This window comes from Tachysurus fulvidraco, chromosome 1, assembly GCF_022655615.1.
Source record: "Tachysurus fulvidraco isolate hzauxx_2018 chromosome 1, HZAU_PFXX_2.0, whole genome shotgun sequence".
In the NCBI taxonomy this organism is placed as follows: domain Eukaryota; kingdom Metazoa; phylum Chordata; class Actinopteri; order Siluriformes; family Bagridae; genus Tachysurus; species Tachysurus fulvidraco.
The window spans coordinates 41,221,937-41,243,538 of NC_062518.1; the positions used below are offsets into that span (position 1 = coordinate 41,221,937).

The 21,602-nt window shown below is 40.2% G+C and overlaps 3 protein-coding genes across 5 annotated transcripts in view; 2 read left to right on the forward strand and 1 right to left on the reverse strand.

The window, feature by feature from the left end:
- The window catches only part of LOC113643791 (CD48 antigen-like), a 70,345-nt gene extending 49,200 nt beyond the window's left edge, over nt 1-21,145 (forward strand). The window contains exons 5-6 of one of the 3 annotated variants that reach the window (XM_047818976.1): nt 7,049-7,124; nt 7,242-7,291. In XM_047818976.1, coding sequence (XP_047674932.1) covers nt 7,049-7,098 — 50 coding nt within the window. In that variant the 3' untranslated portion in view covers nt 7,099-7,124; nt 7,242-7,291. Of the gene's footprint in view, nt 1-6,564; nt 6,885-7,048; nt 7,125-7,241; nt 7,292-19,640 lie in introns of those variants that run through there. The other 2 variants (XM_047818985.1, XM_047818981.1) reach the window with 2 other exon arrangements.
- The window catches only part of LOC113645368 (titin-like), a 1,056,738-nt gene that overhangs the window by 922,051 nt on the left and 113,085 nt on the right, over nt 1-21,602 (reverse strand). The gene's annotated exons all lie outside the window — the stretch shown is intronic.
- On the forward strand, nt 7,662-12,789 carry LOC113643819 (SLAM family member 8-like). Its single transcript, XM_047819005.1, has 5 exons — nt 7,662-8,618; nt 10,112-10,423; nt 10,965-11,222; nt 11,392-11,493; nt 12,229-12,789. Exons 1-5 carry the CDS (start codon nt 8,555-8,557, stop codon nt 12,270-12,272), a joined length of 780 nt encoding a protein of 259 aa, XP_047674961.1. The 5' UTR covers nt 7,662-8,554; the 3' UTR covers nt 12,273-12,789.

The following is a 21,602-nucleotide window of genomic DNA, read 5'->3' on the forward strand; positions in this document are numbered from 1 at the left end:
GTCGACCCGGTCGGTACGGCAGGTTCCGTCGACCCGGTCGGTACGGCAGGTTCCGTCGACCCGGTCGGTACGGCAGGTTCCATCGACCCGGTCGGTTCTGTCGACCCGGTCGGCTCGGCAGGTTCGGTCGACCCGGTCGGTTCCGTCGACCCGGTCGGTTCGGCAGGTTCTGTCGACCCTGCAGGTTCAGTCGACCCTGCAGGTTCCGTCGACCCGGTCGGTTCGGCAGGTTCTGTCGACCCTGCAGGTTCAGTCGACCCTGCAGGTTCAGTCGACCCTGCAGGTTCCGTCGACCCGGTCGGTTCGGCAGGTTCTGTCGACCCTGCAGGTTCAGTCGACCCTGCAGGTTCCGTCGACCCGGTCGGTTCGGCAGGTTCTGTCGACCCTGCAGGTTCCGTCGACCCGGTCGGTTCCGTCAACCCGGTCGGTTCAGCAGGTTCCGTCGACCCGGTCGGTTCCGTCGACCCGGTCGGTTCGGCAGGTTCCATCGACCCGGTCGGTTCCGTCGACCCGGTCGGCTCGGCAGGTTTGGCAGGTTCCATCGACCCGGTCGGTTCCGTCGACCCGGTCGGCTCGGCAGGTTCGGCAGGTTCCATCGACCTGGTCGGTTCCGGCGACCCGGCTGGTTCCGGCAACCCGGCTGGTCCAGCTGACCTCATCGGTGTATCCGCCAGTTTGGAGACCAGCCGGTTAGCACGGACCTCAGCCGAGCTCGCCGGTACGGTAGCCATGGGAACTGGCTCAATCACGGGTGTGCACGGGACTGGTCTGGGCGGAGGCACTGTGGGGCATTCGGGCGTCCGTGGCTGATTCCACTCTGTGGCCCACGGACCCCGATGCTTGCTGCCCCCCCCCCAAAAAAATACTTACGGCCGGCTTCGGTCTCTACAGTGCTCAAGGTTAGCGTGGACCCGTCCAGGAGCAACGCCAGGTTGACGAACTCCGAGAATGTTTTGATCTCCCGGGTAGACGGCATCAGATACCGCAGTATATCCCTTAGTCCATGCTTAAAAATGTCTTTTAGGGCCTTCTCCCCAAAGTTGACCTCATTGCATAGGTCCACGAATACCTCCGTATACTCCTCAACTGGGGCGTCCTCCTGACGTAGGCAAAACAGGAGTTCTGCTGGATCCATTGGCGGTTGGTCGTTCTGTCACGAAGTGACACGGTGAGACAAAGGCGAGTGAGGATCCAAATGCAGTTTACGGGTTTTAATAAACAAAACACAAACAAACAGGCAGGCAACGCGGAACAAACAGGAAACGGGAACATGGACATGCACACACCAACAACGACCAACAACATTGAAGTGAACAGACAGAGTATATATGGTGAACGAGAACCAATCACAAAACAGAGACAGACAAGGACTAAGACAAAACACCTGGGGAAGAGATTGAATGTAATTAGTGTCCATGGTAACAGATAGGTGGGCGGGGTCAACAATTAACATCAGGGAGAGACGGCAGACAGAAACAAGGGGAAAACACAGACAGACACATTACAGGTTCCTGAAGTCTGAGTGTAAATGAAAATATTATTATAATTAATAAAAACTAGACTACACTGAATAAAACAAAACAAAATAAAAACAGAGCTCATTCCTCAGTTACAACATGCTGGCTGTCATGATGACCTGTAAAAGAAGGACAGTGAGAAAGAAAAGTAAATAATTAAGAGAGAATACACAAAACACTTCTGTTTGTGCTGTTATATGAAAATAAACTATGAAAAAGTTGCAATGAAGCCTGACATTGCACTGTAAGCTGTACACTGTAAGCCTGACATTGCACTGTAGCTATAAGCAGAGGTTTCATCACCAGTCTGTCGATTTCTATCAGCTAATAATAAGATGAAAATTGCAGATTAGGTTACCAAGAAAACAGAAAAAGCCAAGTCCTTTGTCCAGAAGACTTTATTGGCCATGGTTCAAAACATTCAGACTGTTTCAAAGCACTGACACTGTAGATTTCTTAAATAAATCTTAAATAAGTCTGTGGGAATGAGTTACTATAGAAATGATAATGCATTATTATTAGAGTATCAAATCTCTGAATTTAATATTACTTCTCTCAAAGCTGCCCCATCAAACACGTCCAATTTGGTCTTTAAATTATTCAACAGCTTTGGAGTACATGGATAACAATTAACAGGAATTAACACTGCTCACAATGTTTTCACAAATGCTCAAAAAGACAAAAATTTAAATGCTATAGAGTTCATTCATTATGGATGTTTTGTCTCTTTTTTCTTTCTATTATTTTCTATTCTTAATAAGCAGAGCAGGAGGCCAGGGTGGCGCCAGGAGAACAGGAGGCCAGGGCGGCGCCGGAGGCAGAGCCAGAGACCAGAGCAGGACCGGAGACCAGGGTGGTGCTGGAGGCGGAGCCAGAGACCAGAGCAGGACCGGGGACCAGGGTGGTGCTGGAGGCGGAGCCAGAGACCAGAGCAGGACCGGAGACCAGGGTGGTGCTGGAGGCGGAGCCAGAGACCAGAGCAGGACCGGAGACCAGGGTGGAGCGAAGGCGCAACCAGGGTGGGAGGGCGGGTCGGGTTCGTGTAGTGGTGGCGCCCGCCGAGCAGGAGGCCGGGGTGGCGCCGGCCGAGCCGGAGGCCAGGGCGGCGCCGGCAGAGCAGGAGGCCAGGGCGGCGCCGGCAGAGCAGGAGGCCAGGGCGGCGCCGGCAGAGCAGGAGGCCAGGGCGGCGCCGGGAGAGCAGGAGGCCAGGGCGGCGCCGGGAGAGCAGGAGGCCAGGGCGGCGCCGGGAGAACAGGAGGCCAGGGCGGCGCCGGGAGAACAGGAGGCCAGGGCGGCGCCGGAGGCAGAGCCAGAGACCAGAGCAGGACCGGAGACCAGGGTGGTGCTGGAGGCGGAGCCAGAGACCAGAGCAGGACCGGGGACCAGGGTGGTGCTGGAGGCGGAGCCAGAGACCAGAGCAGGACTGGAGACCAGGGTGGTGCTGGAGGCGGAGCCAGAGACCAGAGCAGGACCGGAGACCAGGGTGGTGCTGGAGGCGGAGCCGGAGGCCAGAGCAGGACCGGCGACCAGGGCGGTGCTGGAGGCGGAGCCAGAGACCAGAGCAGGACCGGGGACCAGGGTGGTGCTGGAGGCGGAGCCAGAGACTGGAACGGAGTTGGCAGCCAGGGTGGTGCTTTGGGCCTATGAACAGGGACAGGAGGTAGAAGGGCTGGCAAGTCCAGCGAAGCAAAACACAGGAAAACAGAAACATGCATAGGTTCAGGCCAGGCAGAGAGTTCAGGTAGTTTGGGTGTCATGATGTCGACCGCGTCCTCTGACTCAGTCATTTCGGTCGACCCGGCCGATTCCGTCGACCCGGTCGGTTCGGCAGGTTCTGTCGACCCGGCAGGTTCCGTCGACCCGGTCGGTTCGGCAGGTTCTGTCGACCCGGCAGGTTCCGTCGACCCGGTCGGTTCGGCAGGTTCTGTCGACCCGGCAGGTTCCGTCGACCCGGCAGGCCGCCTGAGCCGACCTCATCGGGGTATCGGCTTGTTTGGAGACCAGCCGGTTAGCATGGGCCTCAGCCGAGCATGCCGGTACGGTAGCCATGAGAACTGGCTCGGTCACAGATGTGCACGGGACTGGGCTGGACGGAGGCATTGTAGGGCATTCGGGCGTCCGTGGCTGGTTCCGCTCTGTAGCCCACGGACCCCAATGCTTGCTGCACCCCACCAAAAAAATATTTACGGCCGGCTTCCGTCTCTACACTGCTCAAGGTTAGAGCGGACCCACCCAGGAGCAATGCCAAATTGACGAACTCCGAGAATGACTTTATCTCTCGGGTAGACGGCATCAAGTATCGCAGGATGTTCTTTAGTCCGTGCTTAAAAATGTCCTTGAGAGCCTTCTCGTCAAAGTTGACCTGATTGCACAGGTCCACGAATACCTCCGTATATTCCTCGACCGGGGAGTCCTCCTGACATAGACGACACAGGATTTCTGCGGGATCCATGTGGTGAGTCGTTCTGTCACGGTTAGTCACAGGTTGATGCGGATCCATTGGAGGTTGGTCGTTCTGTCACGAAGTGACACGGTGAGACAAAGGCGAGTGAGGATCCAAATGCAGTTTAAAGGTTTTTACTAAACAAAACACAAACAAACAGGCAGGCAACACGGAACAAACAGGAAACGGGAACATGGACATGCACACACCAACAACGACCAACAACATTGAAGTGAACAGACAGAGTATATATGGTGAACGAGAACCAATCACAAAACAGAGACAGACAAGGACTAAGACAAAACACCTGGGGAAGAGAATGAATGTAATTAGTGTCCATGGTAACAGATAGGTGGGCGGGGTCAACAATTAACATCAGGGAGAGACGGCAGACAGAAACAAGGGGAAAACACAGACAGACACATTACACTTTCATTCATTCATTCATTCATTCATTCATTTTCTACAGCTTATCCGAACTACTCGGGTCACGGGTAACCTGTAAATCTCAGGCGTCATTGGGCATCAAGGCAGGATACACCCTGGACGGAGTGCCAACCCAGTGCAGGGCACACACACACTCTCATTCACTCACACACTATGGACAATTTCCAGAGAAACCTGCCATGCATGTCTTTGGACCGGGGGGAGGAAGCCGGAGTACCCGGAGGAAACCCCCGAGGCATGGGGAGAATATGGCAAAATATGGCAATTAATTGCAATTCATCTGATCGCTCTTCATAACATTCTGGAGTATATGCAAATTGCATTCATAAAAACTAAGGCAGCAGACTTTTGGCCAAAATCTCAAAACTTTTGGCCACAGCTGTATATAATTTTAACCAGTTGGACACGCTTCATTTAATGCAACAAACTCTTTTGGTTTAATTCCTGTTAAGCATATATATGAGTGTTTATACATATTTGTTTAGATCAGTAAACAAACACAGTTTCTATACTGTGAACCTTGGGTGACAACTTGCAGCTAGCAGACGTTTGGTTTAGCCTGCTAGTCTGCTCCCTGGCCCCGGCTCTGCATTGTCACTGATTAATTAGGCTTATCTAAGACTATGTGCTATGTTGCAATAAAGGAAAGTAGCACTTTCCTGAGTGGAATGCACACTATCCCGGCAGCAACCTTAACCAGTTGTATGCTACATCACAACCCCGCATTGGGATGTGGTTTAATTGTTTGCTAATTTGCACACCTCTACAATATTGCTTTTAGTAATCTTTGACTTCTCTGACTGACTAAGGCATATATCATTATCTCCTACATGGAAAACTATCTTCAATGCTTGCCTTGGACCCTAAGATTACCCGCTATGTCCGGCAACCTGGCTCCTGGAGTACTGCTGGAGGCCCTAAAGGCCTAGCTAATTTTACAAATAAACACTATAGAGTATATCTTGTTACATGATAGCTTGTAAATTATAGCAGTGAAGCACACAATCAGAAAGGAAATCACAGAAGATGTCTATTTATGCTGTAGAATTACATTTTCCTTTTACTGGAATTAAGAGGGCCAAACCTGTCCCAGCATAATGCAAAGTGCACCATGCCAGCTCCATGAAGACTCTCTGACTCTCAAGAACTCTGAGTCAACTCCACTGACCACCTTTAGGATGAACTCGAACACAGACTGCCCCCCAGACATCCATTGGAGCCATGCTCCAAAATCTAGTGGAAAGTCTTTCCAGAAATTTGTTACGATCCCAGAGAGTGTTTAGGGGTATGGATGGGATGTAACAACATGAAATGATTATAAGGTTGATTTTTGGTGTGTATGTGGCAATCAATGACAAGGACAACAGATAGTGGGCAAAACCTGGATTATTAAGAATAGAAAGAAAAAAAGAGACAAAACATCCATAATGAATGAACTCTATCATGAATGAAATCATTTTTGTCTTTTTGAGCATTTGTGAAAACATTGTGAGCAGTGTTAACACAGTCTTATTGAAAAGTTATTTCTCTAACAATACAGTATAACATTAAACCCAGTGAAATATGTTACTGAACGCTCTGGTAATGCTGCCTGTTAGCTGATATTTTGTTTATTGATGTTCTTTTTTTTTGTCCAGACCCATAATATCTGTGCAGATTGAGAAGAATCAGACATGGAAAATGTCCACAATCAGCTGTGATGTCGATGTGAAATGTGCAGCGCTCGGATCTGAGACTGTTTCCTACCTGTGGAGCGGCTATAAGACTGCTAGTGGAGCTCAACTGCACTTCACTCTCTCACCTGCAGGAGGAGCTGTTACACTGTACTGCAAATAATAGAGTCAGCTCCAGTTCTGCTTCAGAGACACTGAGCTGTAGTAAAAATCCCGTTAATAATCCAAGTACAATAAATATACAAATCAGCAAGTATGTAATGACTTTCGACAGACTGGTGATGAAACCTGCTTATAGCTACAGTGCAATTTCACTCATAACAGGAACTGACTCAGTCTGTGGTCCATCCACATGTTGTTCTTTAATGTCAGGCCTCATTGCAACTTTTTCATAGTTTATTTTCATATATCAGCACAAACAGAAGTGTTTTGTGTATTCTCTCTTAATTATTTATTTTTCTTTCTCACTGTCCTTCTTTCACAGGTCATCATGACAGCCAGCATGTTGTAACTGAGGAATGAGCTCTGTTTTTATTTTGTGTTGTTTTGTTTTGTTTGTTCACATGAAATTTCATATTTCTATTCAGTTCAGTGTAAAGTTTAAATTTTTATTAATTATAATAATATTTTCATTTACAATCTTCAGTGTCAGTGCTTTGAAACAGTCTGAATGTTTTGAACCATGGCCAATAAAGTCTTCTGGACAGAGGACTTGGCATTTTCTGTTTTCTTAGTCACCTAACTGCAATTTCCATCTTATTATTAGCTGAAAGAAATCGACAGGCTGTTGATTAAACCTCTGCAATGTAACTCATAACAGGACCTGACTCGGACAATGCGATATTTTCCTATAGCAGCACAAACAGAAGTGTATTGTGTATGTAACGATTGTTGTCCGCTGTGTGACACCCAACCATCACAAACTTGAAATTGATGACGTTGTCTGTTCTTTATTTTATTCTCCGCAGCATTGGTGATCGTATCTGAGATATACATCAAAATGTATAACACTGGGTGAAAGCACTGCAGAACCACCCCAGAAGCGTGAGCCTTTTTCTGCTGAACTAATACAACTTGTAACAAATCCATATTAACAAAATAACAAAAATAAACATGAAAATCACTCACTCACTTTCTACCGCTTTATCCGAACTACCTCAGGTCACGGGGAGCCTGTGCCTATCTCAGGAGTCATCGGGCATCGAGGCAGGATACACCCTGGACGGAGTGCCAACCCATCACAGGGCACACACACTCTCATTCACTCACACAATCACACACTACGGACAATTTTCCAGAGATGCCAATCAACCTACCATGCATGTCTTTTTACTGGGGGAGGAAACCGGAGTACCCGGAGGAAACTCCAAGGCACGGGGAGAACATGCAAACTCCGCACACACAAGACAGTTTCAAAACGCCTCTGTTACAGCAGCAAAGGAAGAGTGGGCCGGTTTTTATCTCTTTTACTCCTTCTGTCTTTTGTATGTGTGTCTTTGTGTCTTTGTGTGTGTGTGTGTGTGTGTGTGTGTGTGTGTTTTATGTATGACAAAACATTTCCCAAGAATAATTACTGAGTTACATTGTACACATCATGACATCAGTACTTACAACCTACAAATTAGTCAAATGGAATAAAACTGATCCTAATCAGTTAAAATATTTAGTAAGAACATAAATGCCCTTTATACATATATAGCTTCTATTGTTTTTGAAGCAGTGTGTGTGAAGCCTTGTGGTCACCAGTGCAGCATTCACTCACTGCACAAAGACCCCTGCAGCTCTAAAAAGGAAGTGAGGCATTGCACTGACTTCGGGTCAGTTTCAAGAGCTTAACTTCCCCTTCACCAGCATTATCAGAGAAAACAGCAGGACTGCTTTCAGATCAGGACCATTTCAGCCAACACGAAACAGTTATACCTCCATATGTATAAATTTGACCACATTTCTCCTCATCTGCTCGCTTATTATCTGGAGCTGATGTGAGTTACTGGCATTCAGACAGGAAGCAAAGAAGGATGTAGACGTCTTGTAAAAGATGCCTGGAATTTTACACAACTTATTAGAATGCACCAATCAGGGCCTAAGTATTAAAAGTGATGACATATACATAAAACAGTATTTGTAAAATATATTTATTACACAACAAACATGTTCTTTTGTCAGCGCACTTTGGCTTTAACCACTTTATTAAGCTGTGCGTGTTTTAGCAGAACCACAGTGAGTGTCCGTGACACAGTTCTTAAGAGGTGAGAAAGCCGCTAACCATTATTAGACAGTATACTGCGTGTGAAAAGGACATTATATACAACACTGTAGTTGCTTTTTTGCCTTTACTGCCACCCACAGCAAGCATTTAGATATTGAGGGCAAACCCTCAGTGAGAGAGGAAGTGTTATTGATGTCTTGGACTTCCATTAGCTTTGAGTCAACAGTGTGAGCCGAGCTGCTGTAAGACTTTAACTAACACAGCTATGGCAGACTTTCATGGATATCATGTTTCCATCTTTGGGGCACTAATGCTTGGGATTCTTCAGGGTATGTAGAGAGATAAATATTAGGCATTTCTGATGCATATAGAGACATAAACTTGTAATGATTCACATGAATGAGATAACCTACAGTAAGTCCAGGGGAAATAATTTTACATGGTCTATTTAAAATGTTCTAAATATACCCTGGATTTACAGGTTGAATGACTAGATAAACATTTTGTAATGTATTGCTGATGACCACCATATATAACACCATAGCCATTAAAGTCTGAGTAAAGATTAAATGTATCAGAGAGACAAAACCAAGTCAAGACCAAGACCACACACAGCCAAGTCTAAGTCAAGACCAAGACCAAATGCTCAGATGTTTTCTCTTGTTGGCTGTAATATCTTCCTAAACTGATGTGAAGTTTATATTGACTTAATTAAACTCTTCGTTATATATATATATATATATATATATATATATATATATATATATATATATATATATATTTTTACAATAAAGTAATCAGGACATACAGTACTGTACATGCAATGCTTAGGCCGTTCTTCTAGAAAGTGCTGCAATATAAACCTATTTTATATAATGTCACTGTGAGATATGAGGTCTTGCATGAAGAAAATGAAATGACAGTTTGACAACAGAATAAAAATGTACAAATGAATATAAAGATCACTAATATGCCTAGCAAATAAATTACAACTTCATATTCTTATTTTCAGTAACCATTTACCTGAAACAGAGAGCATTTACTTATGAAAACCAAAATGTTTTTGATTTTTAAACAGTAACCATTGTCAAACAAAAGCTAATATTTGTGGGTCACAGCTGTCAAAAAGTAGTAGGAAGTGTTTTTGGCCCTCGCTTTGACTAGTCTCATGACCAGCCTTAAGTACCAAAATAATTATTTTTTTATTCTTTAAAATTGCTTTTACAATGAAGTGGCAAATATGGGAATTCTTTATAAAATGTCATGCTGCAAAGATATTCTAAAATATTTGAGGCTTAAATCACTTTCCAAAACAGATTCCTGAAACCTATTACAGATATTAAATAATGAATGCACTGTTATGCTTTCAATTAAACACAAATTTAATGTTTTATAGACTCATTAAATTAACTGGTATTTGTCACTATACTAAGACACCACTTCTGTTTCATTTATATAACATCTGGATTTATAATTTTATATCTGCAGAAAACGATAACGCTTAGCTTCAGGAAAATTCTAATCTAATTTGTATTCTGGTGTTTCAGAAGTAAATGATCTCTGTGTCAGGTATAAGATTACTGCAAATAAGAATATGATGATAAATTGTTTAGCTGTAATTTATTTGTTATTCATATTCTGTGAACAACAGACTGCTAGAAAGTAAATAAGATTTAGCATTTAGAAATGAATATGAATTGTATTTAAAAACACACTTGTCATGTTGACCTGATATGTGCTTCAGATACACTAAAGAATAAATCTATGGGCTAAGTATTGAAGTTGTCATTGTTATTGTAGTTGTTGTTTTTCCTTGCTGCAGGTCTGTGTGTTTTAGCTGATACACACACAGAGAAGGTGCTTAAAACTGGGAGCTCCCTGGATCTAACAGTGACATATCCAAATAATTCAATTGTTTCTTGGGAATTTAATGGTAAAAAGTTTGCTGAGTACTCTCTAAGCCGTAAATGCTCTGTTAGAGGAGATCAATTTATCGGAAGATCAAAATGTGCTCGTGATGTTATCGGAGTAACGCTACAAGATCTCCAACCCCAAGACTCTGGAACATTCTCCATTGTTGCATTTACATCTGAAACACAGTATCCCACACAGAGCATTAAAATTTCTATTCAAAGTGAGTATACAATGGTTGAAGAATCCAGTGAGTAACTGTAATTAGAGTAATGAAAAAATAGAAATAGAAATATATAAATAAAATTTACATTTGCAGTATAGACACAGTTTCAGACATTACTTTGTTGCTCATGTGATGAAGGACCTTTTTTTTTTTTTACATGTTTTACTGTTTGTATTTTTTTAAGATGCTGAAAAAAAACAGATTGATTAATTGGTTGGTTGTAAAAGTTTCTGACTTGTAATTCTACAGTTTTCTGATAACAGAACTCATAGAAACAAGTTGGAATAATGAATATGCTTCTTGTTTTAGATATGATGAGGGTCAGACTAGTCAAACAGGCTAATAACTATAAGAACCTTTGGGATGAACTGGAATTTTGACTCTAACCCAGACATTAGGTTCCTCACCAAAAATTAGGGCCTGACCTCAGTAATGGTCCTGTAGCTGAATGGAAGTCATTAAATGGGTGTGATGGTCATTTGTCCACAAACTTTAGACCAGATAGATAGATTGATTGATGTTTTTATCATACATTCAGACCCCATAAGAGCTGTGCAGATTGAAAAGACTCAGAGGTGGCTGTCACCCACAAACAGCTGTGATGTTGATGTGAAGTGTGCAGCACTTGGAGATGAGAATGTTTCCTACCAGTGGAGCGGCTACAAGACTGCGAGTGAAGCTCACCTGCAGTTTAGGCTCTCACCAGCAGAAGGAGCTGTTACACTGAACTGTACTGCAACTAACAAAGTCAGCTCCAGTTTTGCTACAGAGACACTGAACTGTAGCTCTGAAACAGGTACAAATACACTTTTCCATCTTGTGAGTTAAGACTGTAGTCTCAAACTAAACTTTAACCACACAAGTTCAAAAATGGCATTGAATAGTGTGTGTGTGTGTGTGTGTGTGTGTGTGTGTGTGTGTGTGTGTGTGTGTGTGTGTGTGTGTGTGTGATGTCTAACATGGAGACGTTTCACTGCCAGTCCTCAAACTGATCAGTAGTCTTGTAGCGGCCTCTCCATATCTGCTGGTGACCATCATTCTGGCTGTAAAATGCTATACAGCTCGGGGTAAGAAAAAGAAACATTCTATCTATCTATCTATCTATCTATCTATCTATCTATCTATCTATCTATCTATCTATCTATCTATCTATCTATCTATCTATCTATCTATCTATCTATCTATCTATCTATCTATCTATCTATCTATCTATCTATCTATCTATCTATCTATCTATCTATCTATCTATCTATCTATCTATCTATCTATCTATCTATCTATCTATCTATCTATCTATCTATCTATCTATCTATCTATCTATCTATCTATCTATCTATCTATCTATCTATCTATCTATCTATCTATCTATCTATCTATCTATCTATCTATCTATCTATCTATCTATCTATCTATCTATCTATCTATCTATCTATCTATCTATCTATCTATCTATCTATCTATCTATCTATCTATCTATCTATCTATCTATCTATCTATCTATCTATCTATCTATCTATCTATCTATCTATCTATCTATCTATCTATCTATCTATCTATCTATCTATCTATCTATCTATCTATCTATCTATCTATCTATCTATCTATCTATCTATCTATCTATCTATCTATCTATCTATCTATCTATCTATCTATCTATCTATCTATCTATCTATCTATCTATCTATCTATCTATCTATCTATCTATCTATCTATCTATCTATCTATCTATCTATCTATCTATCTATCTATCTATCTATCTATCTATCTATCTATAATTATATATATTACTTTTTGTTTTACAGGTCACCATAACAGTCTGAATGCTGTTGCTGTAATTGAGGAGTAAATGCTTCACAACTTTACAATTTACTGAAGTAACAAAACATGTTTCTGCTTAAATATTCTTATTTTTTGTCATTTTTGTATGGAATATTTGCATTTATATTCATCTCAGGACCACAGTATATTTTACTTTTATAATTGCACTTTTCTGGAACAGTCCAGCTGTGTCTCCATGTCCTTCAGAGAACATCCTGAGAGCAAACCTTAATTACCATTAATCCATTAATCTTCTCAATATTCTACCTATTGAGCATCTGACTATAGGACCTGGATACAGGGAGCATTGCCAACCAAGGATAAATATTTGTTTTACATATTTATATATTTAATTTTACAAATACCACTGGAATAAATAGAAAATGTCCAATGTTTTTGTTTTCTTTGCTTTTTGACAACTGTTCTCTGTGCTAGTTTCTCAGCCTTGTCAGTCCAGTGATAATATAACTAAAATGTATAAAAGAATAGTATAGGCATCACAATATTCCATGCAGTTTGTTAATCTTCCATTTTAACATAAGACAATAATAAAGAATCAATTGTAGACTGTCTTTCTCCTCCTACCTCCTTCTCATCACTCCATCACTGCCTAATTGATGTAGCTGTACAGCAGTGAGCTCTTAATAAATGGTTGGATATAATGTTAGTACTCTCAATATTAGAGCAAATGACATCAACACAATTTCATACATAAGTAAACAATAAGAATTTTTGTTGTTTCAAAGTTTTAATTTTCTTTGTGTCAGAATCTAGCCTGTGTCTGGATCTAGACTTCTTCCACGTGCCTTTAGTTAACATTTTGTGTTCACGTGTCTGCTCGCACATGTCTATTCCTTCCTGCCTCAGCACAAATGTCTTTTAAGTGGAGGAGGGAGAATCGGATCAGGCCCTTTTTATCCACTTGAGTAGTGTATAGTGAATCAAACAGGCGTCCGGATCAGACAGAGAAAGCGTGTGGCTGGATAGAGAGTGATGATGGGATTTAAAACGGTATAAATATAAAGGGGAAAGTGCAGGGGGTTGGATTGTGACTGTATATATATATATATATATATATATATACCATATATACCGTTATGCCAGGAAGACACAGAAGAAACAGCCAGAGATGAACACAGAATTGTTAACTCCTAACTCAACATATAATTACCTCTCAAAGCGCCATGCACCCCAATACAGGATACCTGAAACTTAATCAAAATTCTTCTTTTCAAGCTTCTAGTCGTTATATTACCTGTCAGAGCACTATTGCGCTATGGTACATATAACCAGAGGTGGGAAGTAACTTCGTTACTGTACTTAAGTACATTTTTCTGGTATCAGAACTTTACTCCACTATTTATTTTTCGGACAATTTTTTACTTTTACTCATTACATTTTTACACAAATATCTGTACTTTTTACTTCTTACATTTTCAAAACGGACTCGTTACTTTTAGTATTATTTCTTCTCATTGATCGCTGTTTCCAGCCTATCATCCTATCATTGTGCGGCTTTTTCCCCATGTGACTGGTGTACTGTATTATTTACTGGCTATCAGACATAGACTAAGGATAGCGGAGCTAACAATGAGCAGCGCCTACAAAAGGAATGGCTAATGTTAATTCAGAGGGAGTCACCGATGTTAAAATAACTAACAACGAGGACATTACTGAACACACATGGCCATATATGAGGGAGATGTTTGTAATAATCGGCGTCAAAAAGGATTCCTGGCGAATGCGTTGCGATAAGTGTCAACCAGGGGCGGTTCTAGCCCTTTTTTAGGGTGGCTTCAGCCCCCTGTCTGTAATCTCAGCCACCCTAAAACTATAAGGATAATTTTTACTTTCATAAATAACCAATACAAATTATGTTAAAATGCAGGACATGTCGTCGATGGGAAAGAAAATTATTTATCAGTTTGAACCAAAAGTGATTTTTTTTTTACTTTGCTTTTACTGATTGGCATCTCTGTAGTGTGTCAGTGAATGAGAGTGTGTTTGTGCCCTGCGATGGGTTGGCAATCTGTCCAGGGTGTATCCTGCCTTGATGCCCGATAACACCTGAGAAGTTCGGATAAGCGGTAGAAATGTGTGATATTCAAAACTATGACACTTTTGGATGCATATAATGTAACCAAAGCAGTGGGGGATGTGGTAGCCTAGTGTTTAAGGTGTTGGACCACCAATCAGAAGGTTGTTAGCTCAAATCCCAGGTCCACCAAACTGACAGCAATTCACATTTTAGTATAAAAGCCAGATGTGACTTAAAAGAGTGAGGCAAATTGCTGGATTACAAACTGTCGTAACTCAGAGCCGGTCTCCAAGCCGACACATCACAGGGTGTCATCTTCTCTTAGGCCTTTTGGTTACTAAAAACTGTTTTAGTTAGACTTAACTGTTAACTCTATAATTACTACAAAAATACTGAGAAAACTCCTCAGACCTGGATGAGAATGAGCAAATTTCTTTATTGTGTTCAATCAGCCAACAATCTTTTAAGAGAAATTGCCAAATTGAAAGTAACAAATGAAAACCCCCAAAAAGAGCATGTCATGCAAAATCAATCAAGAAAAACAAGAACTCTCGCGACGTTCTTGCAAAAATAAAAAAAAGCACACACAGACACCACACACACACACGCGCACACACATTACACACGCGCACACACACCACACACGCACACACACAACACACGCACACACACGCGCACACACACACAGACACACACACAGACACCACACACACACACACGCGCGCGCACACACATCACACACGCGCACACACACCACACACGCACACACACAACACACGCACACACACATGTGCACACACACACACACACACACACACAGACACAGACACACAAACACGCGCGCGCGGGGCTGCCTCCTTCATCTGGCCAGAAGAATTTGACACAACCCCCTTCACCCCCGATCTTCTCAATATATACCCTGGCGCTCCTGGGAGCCTCTTCTTTGGTTCCCAGTATTTCTTGGAGTCCCAGGTGCCATATCACCTTATTTATCGGCATCACCTCCTATGTTTTCTAAATACACTGACCTAATTTCCCCTTATTTCCCATCACCTTTTTCCCATATGCCCATTTATGGATTTTCCTCCCCTTAGTTCTCAGGGCCTAGGTCTGTGAACCAATGTCTTTTTCATTCTACATAACAAGTTATAGTTATGAGATAAGGTCTGGGAACCATGGTCTTCTTCATTCTCCATAACACTTTATGAGCTAAGGTCTGGGAACCATGGTCTTTTCCATTCTACATAAGTTTGTATTTGTTATTACAAATGTGCTCAAAAGAGCCTTACTTCCTGGTCAAAGTGGAGGATTAATCCTTTTTTTTACAGCTACAATGAGCAAGTTTCCTCATTTCATTTCTTACTATTATATATGATTTCTACTGATTATATAATTGATTATATCTTAGCTTTATGAGTTTGAATTATGATAAAAGTTCTTGATTATATTGGTTATGTTGTATTACTGTTTTTGCTAAGCCCTTGGTGTTATAATGTTGCTTTGTATTTTGATTTTCACTTCCTCACACATTGTTGATCAGAGAGCTCAGACTGACTAGGCCTTACAGCCCCGAATCTGGTTACTTTTACTAAGTTTATGATTACAATAAACATCTTTGTCCTACAACATCGCCCACATATGTCTTATGACACCAATTGTAATATTTTGCAAGGCCTAATACTTTACTTTGGTTATAGTATTGTAAAGAATAATACTTTAATTATTTCTACTAAGATTTTTCACAACAATGGTTGTACTGATATCATCCATAGAGTCTTAAAAGCACTTTTGTATGTCACTCTGGATAAGGGTGTCTGACAAATGCCGTAAATATAAATATCTCCAAATGTAAAGACTCCAACTTAAGGCTGATCCTGCATGTGTGATATTCAAAATATATAACACTTTTGGGTGCATGTAATGTAACCAAAGCAGTGGGGGATGTGGTAGCCTAGTGTTTAAGGTGTTGGGCCACCAATCAGAAGGTTGTTAGCTCAAATCCCAGGTCCACCAAACTGACAGCAATTCACATTTTAGTATAAAAGCCAGATATGACTTAAAAGAGTGAGGCAAATTGCTGGATTACAAATGTACAGATTATACTCTGAAATAATATTTGAACACTAGCATGACTCAGTATGCTGTACATTCTTATTATGTAGAATTAGAGACCATATCTCAATATGGAGGTACAGTGGGAAGCATTGCAACTTGTGTTCGATCCTGAGTGCCTGAGTTCCTGTTTGTAGAGTTTTTCACATGTTCTTTTCATGTTTGTGTGGGTTTCCTCATGGTTTTCTGGTTTTCTCCCACAGTCTGATTGATGGATGGATGGATGGATGTTAGTAGCCCATTTTGTTTTTTAATCATCAGCTTGGTCCATAACGTTAATCGGCGGAAAGATGCAAATATGGCAACCAAAAGCGGTGAAATTTCACTATTCTTATTACCAGAGTTGACATATAATATATAATATAAAACTCTTCTTGTTTTAAATTCTCACTGAGGGCTAAAACCCCCCTAAAGATGAAATCCTAGAACCGCCCCTGGTGTCAACCCAAAAAACACGAAGTGCTTAATTTAATTATCATTAATTTTGTCTTTTGTAAAACATCACAATAATATTGAGTTGTTTTCAAGGACAGAGCTGGAATCTCCCTACATTTTGGGATATGGCATTGGTGATACACTTGGTATACATTATGTTTCCAAAAGTATTGGGTCACCTGACCTTTCCTGCTATATGTGGGTGTTTTCTGATCTCATCCCTACTGAACACCTTTGGGATGAATGTGAACGCTGACTCCACCCTACCTCACCTACATCAGTGCCTTTCATAACACTCTTGTGGCTGATGAACACAAATATCCATCAGCACACTCCGAAATTATATATACATATACATTACATATACATACACACACACACACACACACACACACACACACACACACACACACACACACACACACACACACACATATATTTATATATAATAACATGACGTCCAGTTACCACTAGACAGGTAGTAGTATCGGCGACTTTTTACTTAAGTACATGTCAGAGCCCATACTTCTTTACTTTAACTTGAGTAAAAGAGTGTAGTCACTACTTCTAATTTTACTGGAGTCTTTAAAAAAGGAGTATCTGTACTTCTTCTTCAGTAAAGGATCTTAACAGCTACGTGACCGAGAGCCTGTAAAGAGGCATGTTGGTGGCCGCGGGTTTATATGAAAGACACCCACAATGTTACAGTTTGTTCTTTTTTTTTTGTCTTTTGTTTTGTTTTTTTAATTTAATAAACCGTGTTTTTTTATCCTGCATTTGGGTTTTTTTAATCCCGGTTATCTGACACTTTGTAACAGTAGTTTAAATTACATGACAACAATAGACAAACATTTTTAAATGAATCCTGATATGTTATACTTTCCCCTGCTGCAGGTGTGTGTGTTGTTTTAGCTGATACAAGCACAGTGTACAGAGCTCCTGGAAGCTCACTGGATCTAACGGTGAAACATCATGATAAAGTTGGAGTAACAGTACAAGATCTTCAACCCCAAGATGCTGGGAAGTTCACAGTGGTTGTAGATGGAATTAACAAACAACATCCAACAGAGACAATTACAGTTTATATTAAAAGAGAGTAGGATTATTACAAATTTAATTATATAACTATAAAGTACAAGAGATATTTCAATGTATACCTATCAAATAATTGTACGAAGAAAGAAAACGTATGCATTGTGAATTAACCGTTTTAAAAACTATTGTGTTCCAGATTTTTACAGTTTTATAGAAAAGTTATTTCTGTAACAATACAGTATAACATTAAACCCAGTCAAATATGTTACTAAACACACTGGTAATGCTGCCTGTTAGCTGAGATTTTGTTTATTGATGTTCTTTTTTTTGTCCAGACCCCATAATATCTGTGCAGATTGAGAAGAATCAGACAAGGAAAATGTCCACAAACAGCTGTGATGTCGATGTGAAATGTGCAGCGCTCGGATCTGAGAATGTTTCCTACCTGTGGAGCGACTGCTAGTGGAGCTCAACTGCACTTCACTCTCTCACCTGCAGGAGGAGCTGTTACACTGAACTGTACTGCAAATAACAGCGTCAGCTCCAGTTCTGCTTCAGAGACACTGAGCTGTAGTGAAACCATAACAGGTAAAATTACACGTTTCCTTTTGGTGAGTTAACACTTAGTCTAAAACTAAACTTTAATAACACACATTGTGTGTGTGTGTGTGTGTGTGTGTGTGTGTGTGTGTGTGTGTGTGTGGGTGTGTGTGTGGGTGTGTGTGTGTGTGTGTGTTCACTCTTCCATAAAGAAATTCCCCTGTCACTGCTTAAACTGATCAGTAGTCTAGTAGTCTCACTAGTCTTTGTGGCAGCCTGTCCATATCTGGTAGTGACCATCATTCTCTGTGTAATGTGTTTCAGAGCTCAAGGTAAGGAATACAAAAAAATGCTAAATAATCCAGAAATTAATTCCTGTTCATTATTATTCATGTATATAATTATTTAAAACATAATTTAGATGTGTTTGATGGGGCAGCTTTGAGAGAAGTACCATTAAAATCAGAGATTTGATTAATAATAATGCATTATCATTTCTATAGTAACTCATTCTCACAGACTTATTTAAGATTTATTTAAGAAATCTATGGTGTCAGTGCTTTGAACAGTCTGAATGTTTTGAACCATGGCCAATAAAGTCTTCTGGACAGAGGACTTGGCTTTTTCTGTTTTCTTGGTAACCTAATCTGCAATTTTCATCTTATTATTAGCTGATAGAAATCGACAGGCTGTTGATGAAACCTCTGCTTATAGCTACAGTGCAATGTTACTCAAAATGCTAAATAATCCAGATATAAAACATTAGATTAATTCCTATTCATTATTATTCATGTATATAATAATTTAAGGCCTAAAGTGGACGTGTTTGATGGGGCAGCTTTGAGAGAAGTACCATTAAAATCAGAGATTTGATACTCTAATAATAATACATTATCATTTCTATAGTAACTCATTCCCACAGACTTATTTAAGATTTATTTAAGAAATCTACAGTGTCATTGCTTTGAACAGTCGGAATGTTTTGAACCATGTTTTGGCCAATAAAGTCTTAATTAATTTTCATCTTATTATTAGCTGATAGAAATCAACAGGCTACAGTGCAATGTCACTCATAACAGGAACTGACTCAGTCTGTGGACCACATTTCTTTTTTTTAATGTCAGGCCTCATTGCAACTTTTTCATAGTTTATTTTCATATAACAGCACAAACAGAAGTGTTTTGTGTATTCTCTCTTATTTATTTATTTTTCTTTCTCACTGTCCTTCTTTCACAGGTCATCATGACAGCCAGCATGTTGTAACTGAGGAATGAGCTCTGATTTTGTTTTGTGTTGTTTTGTTTTGTTTCATGTGTTTGTGTGAAATTTCATGTTTCTCTTCAGTTCAGTGTAAAGTTTAAGTTTTTATTAATTATAATAATATTTTCATTTACACTCAGACTTCAGGGACACAGCATGCTTTTATTGTTATTCTTATCTTTGCACTTCTTTGACTTACTGCTGGATATTCTAGTCCAGATTAAGGGTCACAACAGTGCATACCCTTATATATATATTGTGGGTTCAAATCCCATAGCTGTTTGAACAGCTTTTTTCATTATTTAAATACTGTATTTTGTATTTACTCTGGTTATATTTGTGTAATATAAAAATTTTCTTCATGATCTCAATCATTTGTATGACAAATGTGCAAAAAAAATACTTTTCCAACTCTATAACGAAATGAAATTGAATATCTAATTTCCTCCAGACGGTGGCGCTGTACTGTTATTAAAACACAGACTGTGTCTCTGAGACTGATGTACAAAATTCCTTTATTCTTTTGTGGATTTTTAAAAAAATTTAATGTCTATAAGAACAGTACATGTATTAGTAAAGCTTAGATTTATCTTCAGAGATTTATCAGAAATAATATTTTATTAAACTTAACTACTGTATTTTTCATTATATTTCTAGCCACCTAGCATTTGTCCTCTATATCATTTCTTTATCTGTAGGAGAAGAACATCATGCAAGAAAAAAGACAGATTTCTGTCTGCTTTTTTTTTTCTTTTCTTCTGAGATTCTGATTTTGGCACAATTTGTTCTTACTGCTTTAGTGTAGATTTGCCACCTTGCAGGTCACATCCGGTTTAAGTGTGAATTGAGGCCATATTTCATACAGAGGCTTTTTTTTTTTTTTAAATTAACATACAAAGGCAAGATTGAAAAACAGTCCATGATTTCTGTGTTTATTTTAAGACTAGCAAGATGTTAATTGTAAGACAAACTGTCTGATGTTTATTAGTGAATGTGTTAGTTACAAACTGATATTTACAAGTTATCACAAACACTTTTACATTTATAGCTCATCAGGTTTTGACCCAGAAGACCATCTATACTCTCACTGTTTTCAGTTCCTTCTTGTATTTCTACATGTCCACCCTCTTTCACCGGTTTTGCCTTGAACTGCAAAAAGTGGAAGTTAAAGGCCAGCCGTTTCAGAGCAGATAACATATAAACAGAGTTTAGCTTGTATCCTAGTTCCTGCATAAATGGTGACAAAACACACCTCGTGTTTAGTGTTTAAGCTGGAAACTGCTTGATGCGTGTGGTAATATTATTTTTTGGAGCTGACTCATCAGTGTCAAATTACTCTCATGGAAATGGGAAATGAAAGCCAATACATAAACAAAATTATAATCTTATCTCTGTTGGTAAGTCAAAATACTGCAGAATGTGACTCAGGATGAACGCACATTTTATATACTGTATATATAATTGTATGCAAAATACAATACAAAAATATATAGACCAACAAAGACCAACAAAACAAAACGTGTGTGTTTGTGTGTGTGTGTGTGTGTGTGTGTGTGTGTGTGTGTGTGTGTGTGTGTGTGTGTGTGTGTGTGTGTGTGTGTGTGTGTGTGTGTGTGTGTGTGTGTGTGTATGTGTAACTGTAACTGGGTGTGGGAGTGGAAATATATAAAGGAGCATGTAGGGAAGTACAACAGACATAACCAGAGTTAAAATATATATGATGACTAATGACTAAGCATGGCAGACACGTGACTAGGAACAATAACAAACACACATGGCCGAAAGTCCCTGACATATATATATATATATATATATATATATATATATATATATATATATATATATATATATATATATATGTGGTGCTCGGGGGTCTAGGGTCCCAAAATCCATTTAGAAGTTAAGGTTGAAGTTAAATGTTAAAGTTATCAATTGTGT